This window comes from Rattus norvegicus, chromosome X, assembly GCF_021556685.1.
Source record: "Rattus norvegicus strain SHRSP/BbbUtx chromosome X, alternate assembly SHRSP_T2T, whole genome shotgun sequence".
Classification (NCBI taxonomy): Eukaryota; Metazoa; Chordata; class Mammalia; order Rodentia; family Muridae; genus Rattus; species Rattus norvegicus.
Window position 1 is genome coordinate 94,234,440 of NC_141554.1, and position 20,325 is coordinate 94,254,764.

At 34.8% G+C, this 20,325-nt stretch overlaps 1 protein-coding gene across 2 annotated transcripts in view; it reads left to right on the forward strand.

Annotated features, from left to right (window-relative positions):
- Pcdh11x (protocadherin 11 X-linked) overlaps window positions 1–20,325 on the forward strand; it is a 684,984-nt gene that overhangs the window by 73,198 nt on the left and 591,461 nt on the right. For both annotated transcript variants that reach the window (NM_001271228.1, XM_087599862.1), the window contains 1 exon segment: window positions 17,414–19,909. In NM_001271228.1, coding sequence (NP_001258157.1) covers window positions 17,414–19,909 — 2,496 coding nt within the window.

The following is a 20,325-nucleotide window of genomic DNA, read 5'->3' on the forward strand; positions in this document are numbered from 1 at the left end:
AAGCACCAGTGGAAGGGGAAGCCCTTGGTCCTGCCAAGACTGAACCCCCAGTGAACGTGATTGTTGGGGGAAGGGCAGTAATGGGGGGAGGATGGGGAGGGGAACACCCATATAGAAGGGGAGAGGTTAGGGTTTAGGGAGATGTTGGCCAGGAAACCTCAAAGGGGAATAACAATCGAAATGTAAATAATAAATATCCAAGTTAATAAAGATGAAAAAAAAAAGAAAAAAAAAAAGAAAAAGAAACTGTTTTCACACAGATGCTGGTTAGATTTTCTCAACCTACCAAAACCTGAGAAACCGGGAAAAGCAAATCTCAATTGAGTAAATATCTTCATCAAATTGTTTTGAAGGTGTGCCTTCCAGGTACAATACTGTTTGATAATGGATGTGAGAAGGCACATCCCACCATGGACAATGTTGTCCCTGTGCAGAACATCCTAGGTAGTGAGAAAAAATTGGTTAAGCATGAAATAGCCATGGACAGCAAGCCAGTAAGCAACATTCTTCCATAGACTGTTTGATTTCTTGCTTTCAGGTTCCTGCCTTAGTTCATGCTTTGGGTTCTCTAGAGGATGGAACTGTCAGCTACATAAACACTCTCCTTCCCCCATTTTGCTTTAGATTAATGTATTTAGCCCAAAAACAATAACTCACAAAACAGTGACTATACTTAGTTGAATAATAAATGTCAACATAATATTACAAAGTTAACTTTCCATTACTAGGCAATTATTCAACTTGTCAAATTGAACATTATTCCTTTGTTCACCTTATGTAATAAGATCTCAGAATACATTAACATAAGATAACAAACTATGGTTTATATAACCTTGAGAATTCTTACCAAGTATTTATAAGTTAAAAATTATTGTATTTACAGTTTTTGCTAGTTTTTGAGGTATGTGATTGCAAAAATAACTTAATGATAGTTGACTTTTCAATTTTAATGATGTCATACTGCTATCAGTATTTGTTTTTTCTGTTGATAGGTTTATTCCTCTTTAGACTATGAAATAGAAATATTTTTGTTAGGATTGATTTTTTTCACAAATATATAAATAGCTGTGTGCTTTCTTACATGGTTAGTGAATGCAACTTCACCAATAATAATGGAGTATCACATTTGCAGTTGTCAGTATTTGGGTGAAAAGATATCTGCTTATTCTGATATTTGGTTGTACAGTATGCATTATTTTGACTACTTCATTTTTCAAATGCATTGTTTGTGGTGTCTCCAAAACAATGGTATTTCCTGTAGAGCTCAGCCTTTAGGTGCAGACTAAAGAAGAAATTAGTTTTATGTTTTGTATTTGTTTTGGTATGATTCTACCTACATTTTTATGTTTATTTTATTTTGTGGATGCTTTTATTCTATAAAATGGGGAAGACTGTAAAAAAAGAGATAATCACACATTAAATTAAAATATCTCAAAAAGCCAAAAAGTACTGCCTTTTTTCTTGTTTTTCAAATTTATGTTCCATGCCCTCTTCATTCTGGGGCTCTCATTTCCTTTAAGGAGGAGAATTACCACCTGGGGATGGAGAGGCGGCTCAACTTTCTTTCTTTTTTCTTTTAGTGTATATTTTCTTTATTTACATTTCAAATGTTATCTCATTTCCCAATTTTCCCACTGCAAACCCCCTATTGCATTCCCACTCCCACTGCTTCTATGAGGGTAATCCCCCACCTATCTACCAATTCCCTCTCTCCTCTCTGCCCTAACATCCCCCTACACTCTGTCACTTAGCCTTCACAGGACCAAGGGCCTCTCCTCCCATTGATGCCCAATAAAGCCATCCTCTGCTACATATGCTGCTGGAGCGATAGGTTGCTCCGTGTGTATTCTTTCGTTGGTGGTCTAGTCCCTGGGAGCTATAGGTTGTCTGGTTGGTTGATATTGTTGTTCTTCATATGGGGTTGCAAACCCCTTCAGATCCTCCAGACCTTTCTCTACTCCTCCATTGGGGACCCTGTTCTCAGTCCAGTGCTTGGCTGCGAGCATCTGCCTCTGTATTTATCAGACTCTGGCAGAGCCTCTCAGGAGACAGCTACATCAGGTGCCTGTCAGCATGTATTTCTTGGCATCTACAATAGTGTGTGGGTTTGGTGACTGTCTATGGGATGGATCCCCAGGTGAAACAGTCTCTGGATGGCCTTTCCTTCAGTCTCTGCTCCATATCTTGTCTTTGTATTTCCTCCTGTGAGTATTTTGCCCCCCCCCCCCAAGAATGACTGATGCCTCCACACGTTCGTATTCCTTCCTGTCTGTAAATTGTTATCTTGGGTATTCCGAGCTTTTGGGCTAAAATCTACTTATCAGTGAGTTCATACCATGTGTGTTCTTTTATGATTGGGATACTTCACTCAGTATGATATTTTCTAGTTCTATCCATTTGCCTAAGAATTTCATGAAGTCATTGTTTTTAATAACTTAATAGTAATACATTATGTAAATGTAACACTCTTTCTGTATCCATTCCTCTGTTGAAGGAAATCTGGGTTCTTTCCAGCTTCTAGCTATAATAAATAAGGCTACTATGAACATAGTGAAGCATGTGTCCTTGTTATAGGTTGGACCATATATGAGTATATGCCCAGGGTGGTATGGCTGGATCTTCAGGTAATACAATGTCCAATTTTCTGAGGAACCACCAAACTGATTTCCACTGTGGTTGTACCGGCTTGCAGTCCCACCAACAATGTAGTGTTTCTTTCTCCAGATCCTTGATAGCATCTGATGTCACCTGAGTTTTTGATCTTAGCTCTTCTGACTGCTGTGAGGTAGAATCTCAAAGTTGTTTCGATTTGCATTTCCTTGATGGCTAAGGATGTTGAACATTTTTTAGGTGCTTTGTGGACATTTGATATTCATCAGTTGAGAGTTCGTTTAGCTGTGTACTACATTTTTAATACAACCGGTTATTTGATTCTCTAGAGTCTGACCTCATGAGTTCTTTGTTTCCACCTGGTACAAATGAAGTCAACTATTGAACTTACTTCAAATATACTTTTAATTTTACAGTGTAACTCTTAGGGTGATTTACATTTGTTGTAAAAAGGTTAGTCTGAGAAGAATTATCTAGCAGAAGACAGGTTCTTATCAAAAGCATATAGGATGAATTCTTTCTGTTCTGATACTATCGATCTTATGTAGTGCTCACAATGCTAAACAGGCAAGAAAATGACATGGAAAGTAGACATAATTGCATTAAGAATTATATTATCACTGTTTACAAAATTTCCATTTCTTTCATCATGATTTGAACTAGTTTGTTTTTGTTTTCTTTGTTTGTTTGTTTCTACATACTTACTCATTAGATGTCAGGCAAGATAAAAACAATGGCAATTTTCAGATCTCAAATGTGATTGACTTTTTCCTCTACACATTTTTTTCTAAATTGCTGTCATAAGGACATTTGCTTAAAGCCTAGAGGATGACTTAGAGAAGTGCTTAAACTTCATACCCAAATAATTTCTTGCAGACTGAAGAGTTAGGTTTTTACAGGAAAAAGGTATTAACTTCATTGTCTTTTTATTTTATTTTATTTTTTTTTTATTAACTTGAGTATTTCTTATATACATTTCGAGTGTTATTCCCTTTCCCGGTTTCCGGGCAAACATCCAACTTCATTGTCTTAAAAAATTGTGCCAAAGTGGTTTGCAGTTTGTTCATTGTGCTGTTTGAAGATAATAGTTTTCACTGATACATAATGAAATTTGGATTAAAATTGTATTTAGTTTCTCGCCATTAATGAACATTTCAAAGCATGAGATCACAAACATCAGTCACCATGTGTTTTGATTCCTTTAGTGCAGTGGTTCTAACCTTCCTAATGTTATAATCTTTTAATACAGTTCCTCATGTTGTGCTGACCCCAAACATAACTATAATTTTGCTACTGTTATGAATAATAATTTGAATAATTTAGACAACCCCTGTAAAAGTGTTATTTTATCCCAAAAATTTAGTGGATTTGCCCATTTTTACCCCTTGGGTATTCAGATATTACATGTTGATATATATATATATATATATATATATATATATATATATATGCCAAATTTTAGTTTAGTTAACAATGTTCCATGTAACAAATATCTTTCATTAGACATTGTTCACAAATTGAAATGCCTAACTGAATAAGTAAACACATTTCAAGGAGAGTTATTTCAAACTCACCTTATTTCTTAGAGGCAGTCTGATTGTGTTGGCACAATCCTATTAAAAATAACAAAATAATTAAATTTATTTCAAGTATGTGTCTAGATAATGCTATTAATAACAACACAAACCTAGATATTTCTGGTGATAATAACATCATTAAGTTCAAAGGTTGGGGAAATGTCACTTTCTTTGATAATATGATTTAATATTTGCTTATTATTAGGTTCTTAGGTTTATATTATTTATTCTTTTTTCAGCAATTTTCAAATTACAAATATGTATATCATTTTGCTTAAATATAAGAATATTCTATTTATTTAACAATCCATTTCCTTTCAAAAGATATGTTAAATTTTAAAATATATATTGAAGAATTGTCACTTCTTGAGAAAATTTGATTTCATGAAATTACCATATAGTAAGCCAAATACAACCTCTAAGTCTGTAATATGATTGCTACTTTATCCAGATTTTCTTGTGCATGAGAGTGATACCAAAACACCATGTAATTCATACATTTCAAACAGTCAAGTACATCATTGTTAATAAAAAATTATGATATATCAATGATGTAGGTCTCTCCTTTTAATTTTAAAACCTGTATACTTAGCTAGAGCAGTGGGGGCTATTCATTTATTTTAATTTTTGAGAATTTTATATGAATTTCAATTTTAAAAGGATTCTCTAGTTGGACTAAGCATGAAGTAAAAAATTACATTGTAATATGCAAATTTAAAGATAAGATTATTTAAGCAACTTACATAAGTTTAACTAAATAACACTTGAAATATTCCTGATAAACTTGCACACTTTTCTTTCATCATTTTTCTCATAATGCTCATAACTTTTAAAGGCTGGATTAGTACTGAGAAGGTCTATGTAGCTACAATTTTAACTTCTGCTTTGACTTCCAGAGTTGAAGTCTAAATAATATTTTGGCTTTACCATACTTAATACTTTAAACTACTTTTCAGTCTATATAAGAATCTTTCATGATTAATATATCTTCACATTTCCAAATTACTATGATTTCATCATTTTATTAACCTAAAATATTGTGGACATGATTTAGAGATCCATTTTTAGAGCATGCTATTCAAGACATATAACTTTATGTATACCTTATATCTTCTGGTGATAATGAAGGATTATAATTTCTGCTCTTTGAAATTAAGGCATGTAGCTATTAATCAAAATAGAGTTTACTATTATGAAATTAAACTAGTAAGTATTCTTAACTGTGGATCATTATGAACACAAAACCTCAGCTCATTAAAGAGTTAAATTAAAATGAATTTATACTTTTTACCTACTAAATATATAGTTTTAGCATTTATTTTATACACTAAAATGTCAAGAGTTATCATATCTTTGACATTTTTGACAGTTCTTTAGTAGAATAAGTCAGAGGTACTTCCATTAATAGGTAAAGGATGAACTAGATTAGCTTTGGAGATTTCAAAACCGTAATAATTCGGCTGACTTACTATGGACTTTCTTATATTGTGTAGATAATGAGCATTAGTTCTCAAAAATTAAATAAGAAATAATGTCAATGCTGGAAATATTTTACACATTTTTATAAGCACAATATATTGACTTTATCTATTTCCTGTTCAATAATTCAGTGTGACTAGAAGAATTAAAATACTATGAGCATTATTTTAAAACTGAGATATTTAAATCATTATGATTTTCTAAGAAAGTTGTCACAATCTGTTATGTTTTCTTGTGAAATCAAAGTCTGGTGCTGTTGTACACACCTATAATCCCAACCCTTAAGAGGCTTAGTTAAGCAATTGCTGCAAGCTCCTGGCCAGCTGGATATACAGTAACACACTATATGCATAAACAAAACAACAACAAAGAAATCAAACTAGTACTATATTTCACGTTAGAAAATAGGACATTTGTTTATGTATGATAAATAAGAAAATATCATATACATATACCACTGCTTATGTTTTCATTTCTTTTTCTCCTATGATTCAGTTTTCACAGTATTACAACTGTCTTTATTTATTTGTTTTATTTTATCTTATTTTTTTTACTTATTGACTTTGCATCCTGCTAACTGCTCCCCTCCCAGTCACTCCTCCCACAATCCCTCCCCTCTCCCCCGTCTTCTGGTTAAACCTTGGGCACTTCAAGTGTCCGGGATTCTATGCAATTTCTCTCCCACTGAGGCCAGACAAAGCAGGCCAGTTAGTAGAACATATCCCAGAAACAGGCAACAGCTATTTGTACAGCACCCATTCCAATTATTCGGGACACACATGTAGGCCAAGCTACACATCTGTTACATATGGGTGGAGAAGTCTAGGTCCAGCCAGTGTATGTTCTTTGGTTGAGGGTTCAGACTCTGAATGCTGCAAAGGTCCAGATGAGTTGACTCTGTTGATCTTCCTATGGAGTCAGCTTCTGAGTGGAGCCTCTCAGAAGACAAAATGCTCCTGTCTGTAAGCATAACAGAGTATCATTAAGGAATTGTTGTTTGCCCATGGGATTGGTCAGTCTCAAGTAGGCCTGCTTGTTGGTTTGTCATTCCCTCAATCTCTGCTGCAATCCCTGTGCCTGCATTTCCTTTAGACAGAATAAATTTTGGTTTAAATGCTTTCTGGGTGGGTTGGTGTTTCTATTGATCCACTGGGATACCTGCCTGCTACAGAAGGTGGTCTCTTCAGGTTTCATATCCCCAATGTTATGAGCCGCAGTTAAGGTCAATCCCATGGATTTTTGGGGACCTCTCTTAACCCAGTTCTCTGTCCTGGACATGCCTTCCCCCACCTCTTCACCTCTGTCATTTGCAGATTTCCATTTATTTTCATTGGCATCTAGCCATCACTCCTTTCCTTCCCCACACCTGATCTTGAATCCCCATTCCCTTTCCCATTCCCCCTTCTTCAAAGTTCCCTCCTTCCCTCTATCTACAGGTCTTATGAATAAAACTGGTTTTAGGACAGGAATCCTTTGGCTTTTAAAATTAAGCTGAAACCCAAAGATCTCCATAATAAATCATTTTCCAGTTTTGAAGTATGGTTGTCTAACAAATCAATCAAACTCAGTTGAATTCAATACTAATTTTACAGGTGCATTAAAATCTACCACACCATTGTTACGGTAACTTGGCCTAAGACCTTTAAGTGGTGTTTGATCCATTTTGATCATGAAATGGCTCAGGGGTAAGCACACTTACTGTCAAACTTGATGACCTGTGTCTTATCCCTAGAGTCCACAAGTAGGCTGGATATACAGGTGACTACTTCTTGAAAGTTGTCCTCTGATCTATACTAGCTACACATACACATTCTTAAATATACACAGTAATGTAAGTGTACAATGAACTTCTCCAATGGGCAATACATTTCAACTTATGTTTTCTCTATAAAATTAGCTAGCTTTTATTATGCCCTAGTATATAGTATTATAAGCTAAATGTTTGTACTCCTAAAAGCCCATTTCTGTTTTCCTAAAATTAGGTATTAGTTATTGTTAATTTCAAGTTTTCCAAATGGTCTATTACTAGATAAATAAATGCAACAAAACTTGATTTGTTACTATCTGTTTACTATCTCTAAAGGATTGGTGTTTGTACCAACAATTCTCATGAAAAATATTAATTACCCCATTTATATTTTTCTTTGCCTTCTCTAATTTTGTTTTAGAACATACATTTTGAATTTCTCTGGTATACAATTCACAGTAAAATTTGTTTTTTAGTACAATTTAGTCTTCTCTTGTTTCTGCTGTTCTCATTGTGTTCATCCAAAGTTTATCATACTCGATATAACTGACAACTAGATCTCAGTAATTTTCTTTTGAATTGAGACAGAGACTATTCCTTGCACTGTAGCAAGTGTAGCAGCATATTGTACTCCTGAGAACTGCATCCCAGCTGCATTCACTTCTCCAGATATGACAAACAAACATGTCTCCAAGACTTATAAAATATCTCCTGTAGGGAAACATACATAATTGTATCTTCCCATTTTCTTGTAACATTAAAATATTCTGAGTTTTATAGAAAAAAATAGCAATACCATGAAGATTCAAGTTCATTTAAAAATGCATCCCAAGAAGTTCAAATGATAATGATTTCAAGAAAGATATTAGTTCAGAAATAATTAACAAACTGAACAATAGTAAATTATTTCAACCACTTACACAATTAGAAGATCATATATATATATATGCATATCCTTAATCAAATGAGATCTTCATATATGTATATATGAATATCCTTAATCAAAATCCAAGCCCTTTTATATGAAATGATACTTCCTTTTAAAAAGTATGAAACACATTACCCAAGTTAAACTTTATGTGTAAAATTTACTTTCTTATCTTTGTAACTGAAAGTAGAACACATTGATTCAGTATGTTTTTTAGTAGTTTTCTTCTATTTTGAGATGAGAATTGTATATTACTTTTACTGTCCAAAAGCTTTTGATGTTTATTTTTTGTGGTTAATACATTTAGAAAACATTTTATTAGGACTAGAAATATCTAAATCCTAAGGCATATGAGCACATGTATTTGTTTATCTTTCCCAGTAAACCAATGAGTTTATTAGGCTTTAACATGGATAAACAAAAATGACTCAAAATATCTGTATCACCAAAAGATCCCATAATTTAATCTGACAATTTCATGGAAGTGAGTAACAGAACTCCACCTTAGTTCATCTCTCATCTGTTTTGGGCTTTAGCACATCTTAAGATCATGTGTATCTCTAAGATGGGTGGAAAAAAGATGAGGTTCCAGTGGCACAGACACTCCTTATGTATTACAATGGAGCATAACAGTCACTGTATGATTCTACTTATTTTGTTGCCATGACTTCCATGCCATGTATTCTAGATGACCAAAACAATGCCATGCTCACATTGGAGACAGTCAGAGAAGATATGCTTATCCTCAACTTTTCCTCTTCCTTAAGAAAGGAAAATAGAATAGATAATTATGGATGAATTTTGGGAGGGCCTAAAAATAGAGAATCAAGTAAGGAGGGGCAGGAAGAGGATAGAGGGAGGAATATGAGAAGAGATAGCTAAAATAAAGGACATTTGAGGGGTACTATGAAAAGTTATACGGAACAAATATATACATATATAGATAGATGAAGATGATCTAAATGAAGACACCAAATAATGGAGGAGACAGAGTCCCAACTGGACATCTCTTGTCACCAAACGAAATGTTCAGTAGATGAACTGGGTTATGTCACATTGGAATACCCAAAGAGCTCAGGCATTTGTGAAGACTGTAGGCTGCTCTTCACAACCTCACAAGAAGATCTCATTGGTGAAGACAGTAGCTCCAAAACAACTTACAGTTCATTTAATGCATGTATGGTTCTATAAACATAAATAGTAGCTATGCTTCTAGACTACTGGAGATATTTTTTCATATCATGCCATTGTTTTAAAACACCTAAACATCTAGCTTTCACAGGACCAAGGGCTTCTCCTTCCATTGATGCCTGACAAGACCATCTAATGCTACCTATGTGGCTGGAGCCATTGGTGGCTCCATGTGTACTCTTTGGTTGGTGGTTTAGTCCCTGGGAGCTCTGGGGTGTCTAGTTGTTTAATATTGTTATTCTTCCTTATTGAGTTGCAAGCACCTTCAGCACCTTCAGTTCTTTCTCGAACTCCTCCACTGGGGATCCTATTCTCAGTCCAATGCTTGGCTGTGAGCATCTGCTTCTGTATTTATCAGCTCTGGCACAGCCTCTTAGGAGCCAACTTTATCAGTTGCCTTTCAGCATGCACTTCTTGGCATATGCAATAGTGTCTGGGTTTGGTGACTGTATATGGGATAGATCCCCAGGTGGTGAGTATCTGGATGGCCTTTTATTCTGTCTCTGCTCCACATTTTGTCCCCTCTCCCACAGTTCTTTTGAAGCCTCCATCTCCCTCTTTGCCCCTGAGAGAGGATGCTCTCATTGTCACCAGTTACTGGACCTCCCCCTTGCCTAGGGCATCAAGGCTCTCAAGGATTAAGTGCATCTCCCACTGAGCCCAGAACAGGTAGACCTCTGCTCCATATATGCCAAAGGCCTCAGACCAGCCCCCGTATATATCTGGTTCATGATTCAGTCTCTAGGAGCTCCCTGGGGTCTGAGGTAGTTGACACTGCTGGTCTTTCTATGAGGTCTCTCTCCCATAGAGCTTATTCAATCCTTTCCCTAATTCAATGATAGGGATCCCCAACTTAAGTTCAATTGTTTGGTGTAAGTATCTGCTTCTGTCTCAGTCAGCTGCTTTCTGGGCCTCTTTGAGGACAACCATGGCAGGCTTCGGCCTATAAGTGCAACATTGCATAGTAGTGTCAAGCTTTGGTGTTCCCCTCCCCTGTGAGATAGATCACAAGTTGAGCAGATCATTGGACATCCTTTCTTCCATTTTTGTCCCTGTAGTTCTTTAGACAGGATCAATCCTGGGTCAGGAATTTTGTCTATGGTTTAGTAACCCAGTCCCCCTCTACTAGAGGCCCTGTCTATCTAGTGGAGGTGGATCCTTCAGAGTTCCCTTTCCCTAATGTTGAGCATTTTGACTAATGTCACCCAAATAAATCCTGAGAGTGTCTCACTTCCTGGCTAAAGTGTCCACTCACTTCCAGTTCCCTGATGTTGCTTATTTTCATTTATTCTTTTGGCCCTCTGGACTTCTCTGCCCTCTCCCAATCTGATTGTGTCTGCCTTTTTCTCTCCTCCCTTCTCCCACCCAGGGTCTTCTCTCCCTCTTCCTCCTGTTATAATTTCCTTCCCACTTCTAAGTGTGGTTGAAACCTCCTCACTTGAGCATTTCTGCTTGTTACACTTCTTATGGTCTGTAGGTTTTAACCTAGGTATTCTGTACTTTTTGTTTAATATCCACTTATCAGGTATGCACTCACTGAAAATTTTTCTCAATTTAAATATATTTTGATCATCTTCTTTTTCTCAAGTCATTCCAGCTACTCTCCCATCCTTACCTATTAACTTACAATTCTTTCTTAAACAAGCATACATACAAACAAACTCACAGTACCCCCCACACATATATAAACCACAAAAATAAGTTAAAGCAATAAACTGCCCTCCAAAAAGTACATCAAACTATAAGAAAATAAACATACACCACACATACACACACACACACATATACACAGACACTCACACACACACATACACAGACACTCACACACACACACATACACAGACACTCACACACACACATACACACACTCACACATACACAGACACACACACTCACACATATACACAGACACTCACACATACACAGACACTCACACACACACACATACACAGACACTCACACACACATACACACACTCACACACACATACACAGACACACACACACATACACAGACACTCACACACACATACACACACTCACACATACACAGACACACACACTCACACATATACACAGACACTCACACATACACAGACACTCACACACACATACACAGACACTCACACACACATACACACACTCACACACACATACACAGACACAGACACACACACACACACACACTGTGTCCTATTTTCAACGACATTTATCAGGCATTCACCCCATGCTAAGTGTTCCATATAACAGAGGTTTTGTCTGGATCCAAAAAACCTTCCTTTTGAAAAATAGCTCTTAGTTTACTTAGAAACCATTTTACTGGAATTCTTGATCCTTGGTGTTCAAATTTGGCTGCACAATAAGTTCATCATATGGTCACAAGAAAGTCACATACTTTCCATGTGTCTTAACATCCTTTCTGGAGCAGGAACACTAGGTCATACTTAAAGGACTTTCAAATATAAGTGTTCAGTGATTTTATATATTTTGCTTCTGCTATTTTGTAAATTCTGCTCATCTGACTTTTTAGCAAGAGAAGAAATAGCCAGAAGCTGGAAAGAACCCGGATGTCCTTCAGCAGTGGAATGGATACAGAAATTGTGCTACATTTACAAAATGGAGCACTGCTCATTTATTAAAAAACAATGACTTTCTGAAATTCGTAGGCAAATGGATTGAAGTATAAAATATCATCCTGAGTGAGGTAACCCAATCATAAAAGAACCTGACAAATACAGATGCTCACATCTAACCATTGGACTGATCACAGGGACCCCAATGGAGGAGTTAGAGAAAGAACTGAAGGAACAACCCCATAGGAAGAACAATAATATTGACCAACCAGACATCTCAGAGCTCTCAGGGACTAAACCACCAACCAATGAGTACACCTGGAGTGTCCCACGGCTCCAGCTATATATGTAGCAGAGAATGGCATTGTTTGGCATCAGTAGGAGGAGAAACCCTTGGTTCTGTGAAGGCTTGATGCCCCAGTATAGGGGAATGCTAGGGCAGGGAGCCAAAAAGGGATGAGTGGTAGAGGGAGCACTCTCATAGAAGCAGGGGGAGGGGGTGTGTGATAGGGAATTACCTTACTGGAGGGGAAACCAGGAAAAGGGATAACATTTGAACTGTAACTAAAGAAAATAGCCAATAAAAGGGAAAAAAGAGCTGATTAACAGCAATTAGGAATCACATTTCATTCAATTAAAGTATCTAGGGATTAAAATTACAAATTTGAAGTTCTATTCCTTAAAATACCTTCAAATAAAATTTAAAAATAAAATCTCTCATTCTTTTCTAATTTGTGTATCAAATATTTACATAAGATTTATTTCAGATATGTAAGAATCCTTAAATTCTGTAAATCTTCGAAATTCAAGGGTCACAGAAAAATGGAAGAAACAGAAGCAAAACATGTAAGAAAGAATCAGAATTTGGAATAAGCAAATATGCTCATCAAATATTGTCACGTTCTTTTTGGGAGATGAGTCACTTTTCTGTATCTCACATTTTGTGCCTTTCATATTTTTCTTTTCTTCTTCTTTTTTTTTTTTTTTTTTTGTTGTCCTGAAACTCAATATGTGGCCTAGCCTTCCTTGGAAATCAAAATCCTATCTCAGGATCCCAAATTCTGTATATAGATAGATACAAGCAACAAAATTCCTAGGTATACAGTTTTTCTGTAAGTAAATATCTACATTCCCCAGTTAAGTGAAGAATAGACAAAACCAAAAGAAATGAAAGAAGAGAAACAAATGAATTAAGAGGAACCCAATGAAAGTAATTTGTTAATGTGTTGTCAGGCAACAATAATCACTATATGTTATCTTCAATGAAATCATCATTCCAGTGGTAGCATTGTGTAGCTGTTAATACATGAAAACCTTTTACTGTGAAAATACCTTATGAACAACATGCAATGTTTTTGGCCTAATATAATAAGCAGAGTTACACAGCCATAAAAAGACAGAATTAATAAAAATCTTCCAATTATTAAGCACTTTTTTTTTGGTTCTTTTTTTTTTTTTTTTCGGAGCTGGGGACCGAACCCAGGGCCTTGCGCTTCCTAGGCAAGCGCTCTACCACTGAGCTAAATCCTCAACCCCAAGCACTTTTTAAAAATATGTAATCACTTCTAAATTGCCACTATGAAAATTACTAATGATTAATTTTAAAATAAAGGTTTAGTGCAGTGAAAATAATTTTGCTTTGTAATAATACTAAAGCCAAAAGGATGAATAATAATGTTATGTGAATATTTTGTTCAAAACGGACTTTGCTAAACACAGGTACTGGAATGAACATATAGAATCTGTTAAGTTCTATATGACTTCATTAATATTAATGATATTACTATAAATATTTAGCTCAAATTTATTTTAGAAAAAAATGGTTTGTTTTCTTATATATTATTCTCATTTCTCAACTGTACTTGTAATGGCGGAAAGGTTGTGGCTTCTGGATTATTGATATAGATGTGACAAAACAGTTCAAACTACTTTGCTTATAATTCATTGTGTTGTATTTTCTGTGATAGTGATAGTGCTACAAATGAATGGTAAAGCAAAAGCTCTAGAAATAGTGCAGAGAATATAAATGACAACACTACTGAATATATAAATCTTTTTTCTTATTCTTTCTAATAGATTTTTACTCAGCTTATGCAGCAAAACAAGACAATTTTGGTAGAATGAAAGCAAATTCATTATAGTAACTTCTATTGAGTATATTCCTGCACTCTTCTGAAATAGCCATGTCTCTGAGATTTATCTATTTCTAACATCTGTAACCTAAATGCCATCTTATACCTGTATATGCACCAATAGTTATAAGACAAAAAAGAAACAACCTTTAAATTCAGGTTCTTGTTTTAATAAATTTTCAGTAGCAAAAGCTGAGGAAGTAATTTTTAGTTTTGACACCCCTTTTCCTTAATCTACACATTTAGTAAATGAGAATCCAATTTCCTAGATGTATTTTAACTATTTATCAGTATTGTATGTGTTTTCTGAGCAATCGTACAAGATTTATGATATTGAAAGTACTGTGTTATATTCCAATAAAAATGTAGTGCTGTTATGCATATGCATGTAAAAATATTAGCATTTACCAGGGTAGGCATTTTTTTTTTTTTTTTTTTGGAGTTGGGGACCGAACTCAGGGCCTTGCACTTGCTAGGCGAGAGCTCTACCACTGAGCTAAATCCCCAACCTCTGGGGTAGGCATTTTCAAAAGCTTAAATATGCCTCCTCACTTCCAGATCAACTTTTGGTTTTTCTCAGTCAAGTTACTCATTTTATTTTTTTTCCATGAATTTTGTTTGTTTGGCTTGGATTTGCTACTCCAAGTCCATTTTTGAATCTAAAAAGAAATATCACTCATAGACTAAAAAAGTTCAATAGTATAAAAGGAGATATTTTTAGTCCATAAAATAGTTTTAACTTTATTTAGAACTAACAATTTTATGTAGTTTAAACTAACTCTAAAAAGCCATATTAATGATTTCATTTCATTTTCTCTAATGTTCATGTTTTAGTTGAACACATGCTTGTTTGAGAGATATAAACTTTAATATTTCAGAAGTAATATCTTTGCCCTATATTACAAATATTTATCATAATTTATTCACACTTAAATGTTTATAAATAACAGTTATTATCATATTGTCTTCACAAATAAATGTTTACAAAATATTTTATAATTTTATTAGCTATTGACACTTTTGCATTCATTATCAGAAAAATGAAAATTATTTCATAGAATTACTCTTAATAAACTTTTAATATTGTTACGTGCAATAATAGACAAGTATACACATAGTGAATGTTCTTGAGTTTACATAGATGAGAAAATTACTTTGAAATTAGAAAATAATCAAAGGCTGGTCGCTTTCCTTCTGTCTTTGGAAATAGTACCTCTCCTTTAAACTTATATTCTTATTTATGAAAACTATTGTTAATGCAGTCATGTATTTGCATGTTACATCTTCACACATGTACATATAAACAAAGACTTTTTATATTTACCCTCTGTTCACATGCATTAGTATATTAAGGCTTTAAAAATTAGAGATCCAGTCACATTACATAGAACATGGCAAGTCATACTTAGATATTTAAATATTTGGTGGAAGGACATTATGTTTACCGCAGATTTTTTTTTTTTTTTTTTTGTGGCTCAGCAGTTAAGTATGCTTAATTAGAGGGCTCAAGTTTGGTTCTCAACAGCCATGTCTGATAATTCAAATTCAGATGTATTGGAATATTCTGGCCTTCATGAGTGCAAACCAATACAACACAAAATCACGAATACAAACAACCTAAAAAGCAATATTACATTTTTGAACTGTATGTTTGATATGATAACAGCAATATAAATAGGTTGTTTGTAAAATTCTTCCCAGCAACTATTAACTGCATAGAGCTGTTGAAAAGGCAAAACATTACACATAAATAGAAACTGATTTTTGGAATGTTTCTTATATTAATGAATTAAAATGTAAATATTGCATTATCATATTGAATAATTCACTCATTAAAAACACAGGAGAACAATATATATAATATCCACCAGCTGATATTTTATTATCTCCAGGGACATTACAAAAATTTGCCATATGAAAGATCCAATTTCATTTAAAATAAACAAATACAGTAAATATATTCTGTGAAATTTTAATCTCATTTAATTTTTATTGAAATAGAACATAATTTGAAATTAAGGTAGACTAAAACCTAATTATATATGAAGAAAATATATAATTATAGAAGCTTAGTCATTTAAATTATCATGGCTTGATCACTATATATTAGTCTTAAATTACAGAGTTGTATTTGAAATTCATTAACTTTGGAATGTTTATTCTTTTAAAACAATAATAAATGGTAGTTTCTTCTTATATAACTCTCCTTAAATAATGTTACATTGTAATATAGCTTTACATATTATATTCAGAATTCAGTAATTCTTTTATTCTGCTGATATTAATTCCATATTTAAATACCTTAAAAGTCATTGGCGTTGTTCTCTTTATTCATTATTATTGTATTAGTCAAATATTTTTACTTACCAACCAACATACTTCTCATACCCAGAAGAATTTCATAACCCTCTAGGTAGTCACAGTGGATATACTGACAAAAGTAGAATTAAGAATCATTAAGATTAAAAGTTACAATTTTAAGCACTGAGAATTTAAACCTCCCTAAAATTATATTTGAGTATCAACAGCAATTAATTACTAGTTACCGAGATTACCTAACATCATTTTTTAATAAAAGGAGTATTATGAGAATTAATATATCACAATTTGATAAAACATTTTTCAAAATGCTGTATTAAAATTAAATTTCAGCTTATTAATTTGACACTATATAGATAAAATATAAAAACATTTCCTTTCCTATACAAAGATAAATCTGTGAGTAAAATGTAAATGGGTAGCTTATTTTTATTTTAAAATGCTTCATAAATTGTATTGTTTAGATGTGAGGGTTTTGAAAGAAGCATAGTCAATAATCGCTTCATTGTATCACATATAGTTTCAAGGACAATGTCTTGAAAATTCTATACATGTCTTCATCAAACAAAAATAATTTATGTAATAAACTACATTTAGTACCATAAGATGCTATGCATTAAATGTATTAAAGAATTTAATAACCTTCATCTGATCACAATGTTAACTGTAGTCCAAGTTGAAATGCAGAGCTTAGGTATTCTGGTATCTGTTGCTGAGACTTTCCTCCTGTCTTGTGGATTATAGAAATTGGAAATCATCCTCATTACAATATTTAGCATAAAATTAATTATAATTTACAATATGTGTAGTATTGTATATTAATATAATTTGAATTTTATATAATTCTATGTTTTCCAGAGTCAAAATGTTTTCGGTCTTGATGTCGTTGAAACACCAGAAGGAGAAAAGATGCCCCAGCTGATCGTTCAAAAGGAATTAGATAGAGAAGAAAAGGATACCTATGTGATGAAAGTAAAAGTTGAAGATGGTGGCTTTCCTCAAAGATCCAGTACAGCTATTTTGCAAGTAAGTGTTGCTGATACAAACGACAACCGCCCAATCTTCATAGAGAAGGAAATTGAAGTCAGTATACCAGAAAATGCTCCTATAGGTTCTTCAGTGACACAACTCCATGCCACAGATGCTGATATAGGTGAAAACGCCAGAATTCACTTTTATTTCAGCAATCTAGTCTCCAATAACGCTAAGAGACTGTTTCATCTTAACACCACTACCGGGCTTATCACTGTCAAAGAACCACTGGATAGGGAAGAATCACCAAGCCACAAGTTATTGGTTTTGGCAACTGATGGTGGATCGACACCAGCAAAAGCAATGGTGCTGGTAAATGTTACAGATATCAATGATAATGTACCATCAATTGACATAAGATACATCGTCAATCCAACCAATGGCACTGTGCTCCTTTCAGAGAATGCTCCGCTTAACACTAAAATTGCTCTCATAACTGTGACGGATAAGGATTCTGAACATAATGGTAGGGTGACATGCTTCACAGATCATGAAGTTCCTTTCAGATTACGTCCAGTATTCAGTAATCAGTTTCTCTTGGAGACAGCTGCATTTCTTGACTTTGAGTCCACCAGAGAATATGCCATTAAATTACTGGCCGCTGATGCTGGCAAACCTCCTTTGAATCAGTCATCCATGCTCCTGATCAAAGTAAAAGATGAAAATGACAATGCTCCGGTTTTCACCCAATCTTTCATAAGCCTTTCCGTTCCTGAGAATAACTCTCCTGGTGCACAGTTGACAAAAATCAGTGCAACAGATGCAGACAGTGGACGCAATGCTGAAATAAACTACCTGCTAGGTTTTGATGCACCACCTGAATTCAACCTGGATCGTCGTACAGGCATCCTGACTGCAGTGAAGAAACTAGATAGAGAAAAACAGGAAAAGTATTACTTTACAGTCCTGGCACAGGACAATGGAATTCCACCCTTAATGTCCAATGCCACTGTGTTCGTGACTGTTCTTGACCAGAATGATAACAGCCCAATTTTCACTCATAATGAATATAACTTCTATGTTCCTGAAAACCTTCCAAAACATGGCACAGTAGGGCTAATAACTGTGACTGATCCTGATTATGGGGAGAATTCTGCAGTTACTCTCTCTGTCTTAGATGTAAACGATCAATTCACTATTGATCCACAGTCTGGTGTCATCAGGCCAAATATTTCATTTGACAGAGAAAAACAAGAATCCTATACTTTCTATGTAAAAGCTGAGGATGGTGGTAGGGTATCACGTTCTTCAACTGCTAAAGTAACCATAAATGTGGTTGACGTAAATGATAACAAACCAATTTTTATTGACCCTCCTTCCAATTACTCCTTTGAATGGGTTCTACCATCCACAGATCCTGGCACAGTCATCTTCAAGGTTCTTGCAATTGACAATGATACTGGCATGAATGCAGAGCTTCGTTACAGCATTGTTGGAGGAAACACAAAAGGACTGTTTATGATTGAACAAATATCAGGCAACATCACATTGAAGGAGAAGTGCATGGTTTCAGATATTGGTTTACATCGAGTCATAGTCAAGGCTAAAGATTTAGGACAACCTGATTCTCTCTTCAATGTTGTAAATGTCAATCTCTTTGTAAATGAGTCTGTGCCCAATACTACCCTGATTTATGAAATGGTGCGCAAAAGCATTGACTCACCTGCAAATCAAAATTCTGAAACAACAAGTGCATCCTCACCAACCACCGACTATGTCAAGATCATGGTTGCCATTGTTGCTGGCACCATAACTGTTGTCCTAGTTATTTTCATCACTGCTGTAGTAAGATGCCGCCAATCACCACACCTTAAGGCTTCTCAGAAAAACAAACAGAATTCTGAGTGGGTTACTCCAAACCCAGAAAACAGACAGATGATCATGATGAAGAAGAAGAAGAAGAAAAAGAAGAAGCATCCCCCCAAGAACCTGCTGCTTAATTTTGTTAGTATTGAAGAAGCAAAGCCAGATGATGCTGACAATGAGAGAAACAGTGTTACACTAGATCTTCCTATTGAGCTGGAGGATCAAACCATGGGCAAATACAACTGGGGCACTACACCTACTACCTTCAAGCCCGATAGCCCTGATTTGGCTCGACACTACAAATCTGCCTCTCCCCAGCCTGCATTCCAGATCCAGCCTGAAACACCCCTAAACTCAAAGCACCACATCATTCAGGAGCTGCCTCTTGATAATACCTTCGTTGGGTGTGATTCCATCTCCAAGTGCTCCTCCAGCAGTTCTGATCCCTACAGTGTTTCTGAGTGCAGCTATCCAGTGACAACTTTCAAGACTCCTGTGTCTGTGCATACCAGACCTGTAAGTAATCCAAGATTCTAAGTAATCCTTTTAATTTATTACTCTCATTCTTTTTACCTGAGATAGGATTATAAAGAACATTGATTTCTAAGAAGGAACAAACCAATCACATTTCACATAATATTCAAATAGGAATATGAAATCCTTTAAATTTGGTAGTCAGTACAAAGTTAATGCTGATATGAAAATTTGATTATTAAAAGGGTAATCTTGTCTGTAGGTGGCAGTGTGATGCTTCTTGCTTCAGTATATCATGGAAAAACTATCTATTAAAGATTATAGCACTACCTGCTTTACCACATTATTCATGAGACTCAGAAAAGCCTGGGCTGCTTACATTATAGGAAAACATTTTCAATGTGATAAGTAGTTCTCAAACCAAATGGCTCTGTGAATCCTCTGTGAATATGGGCAAA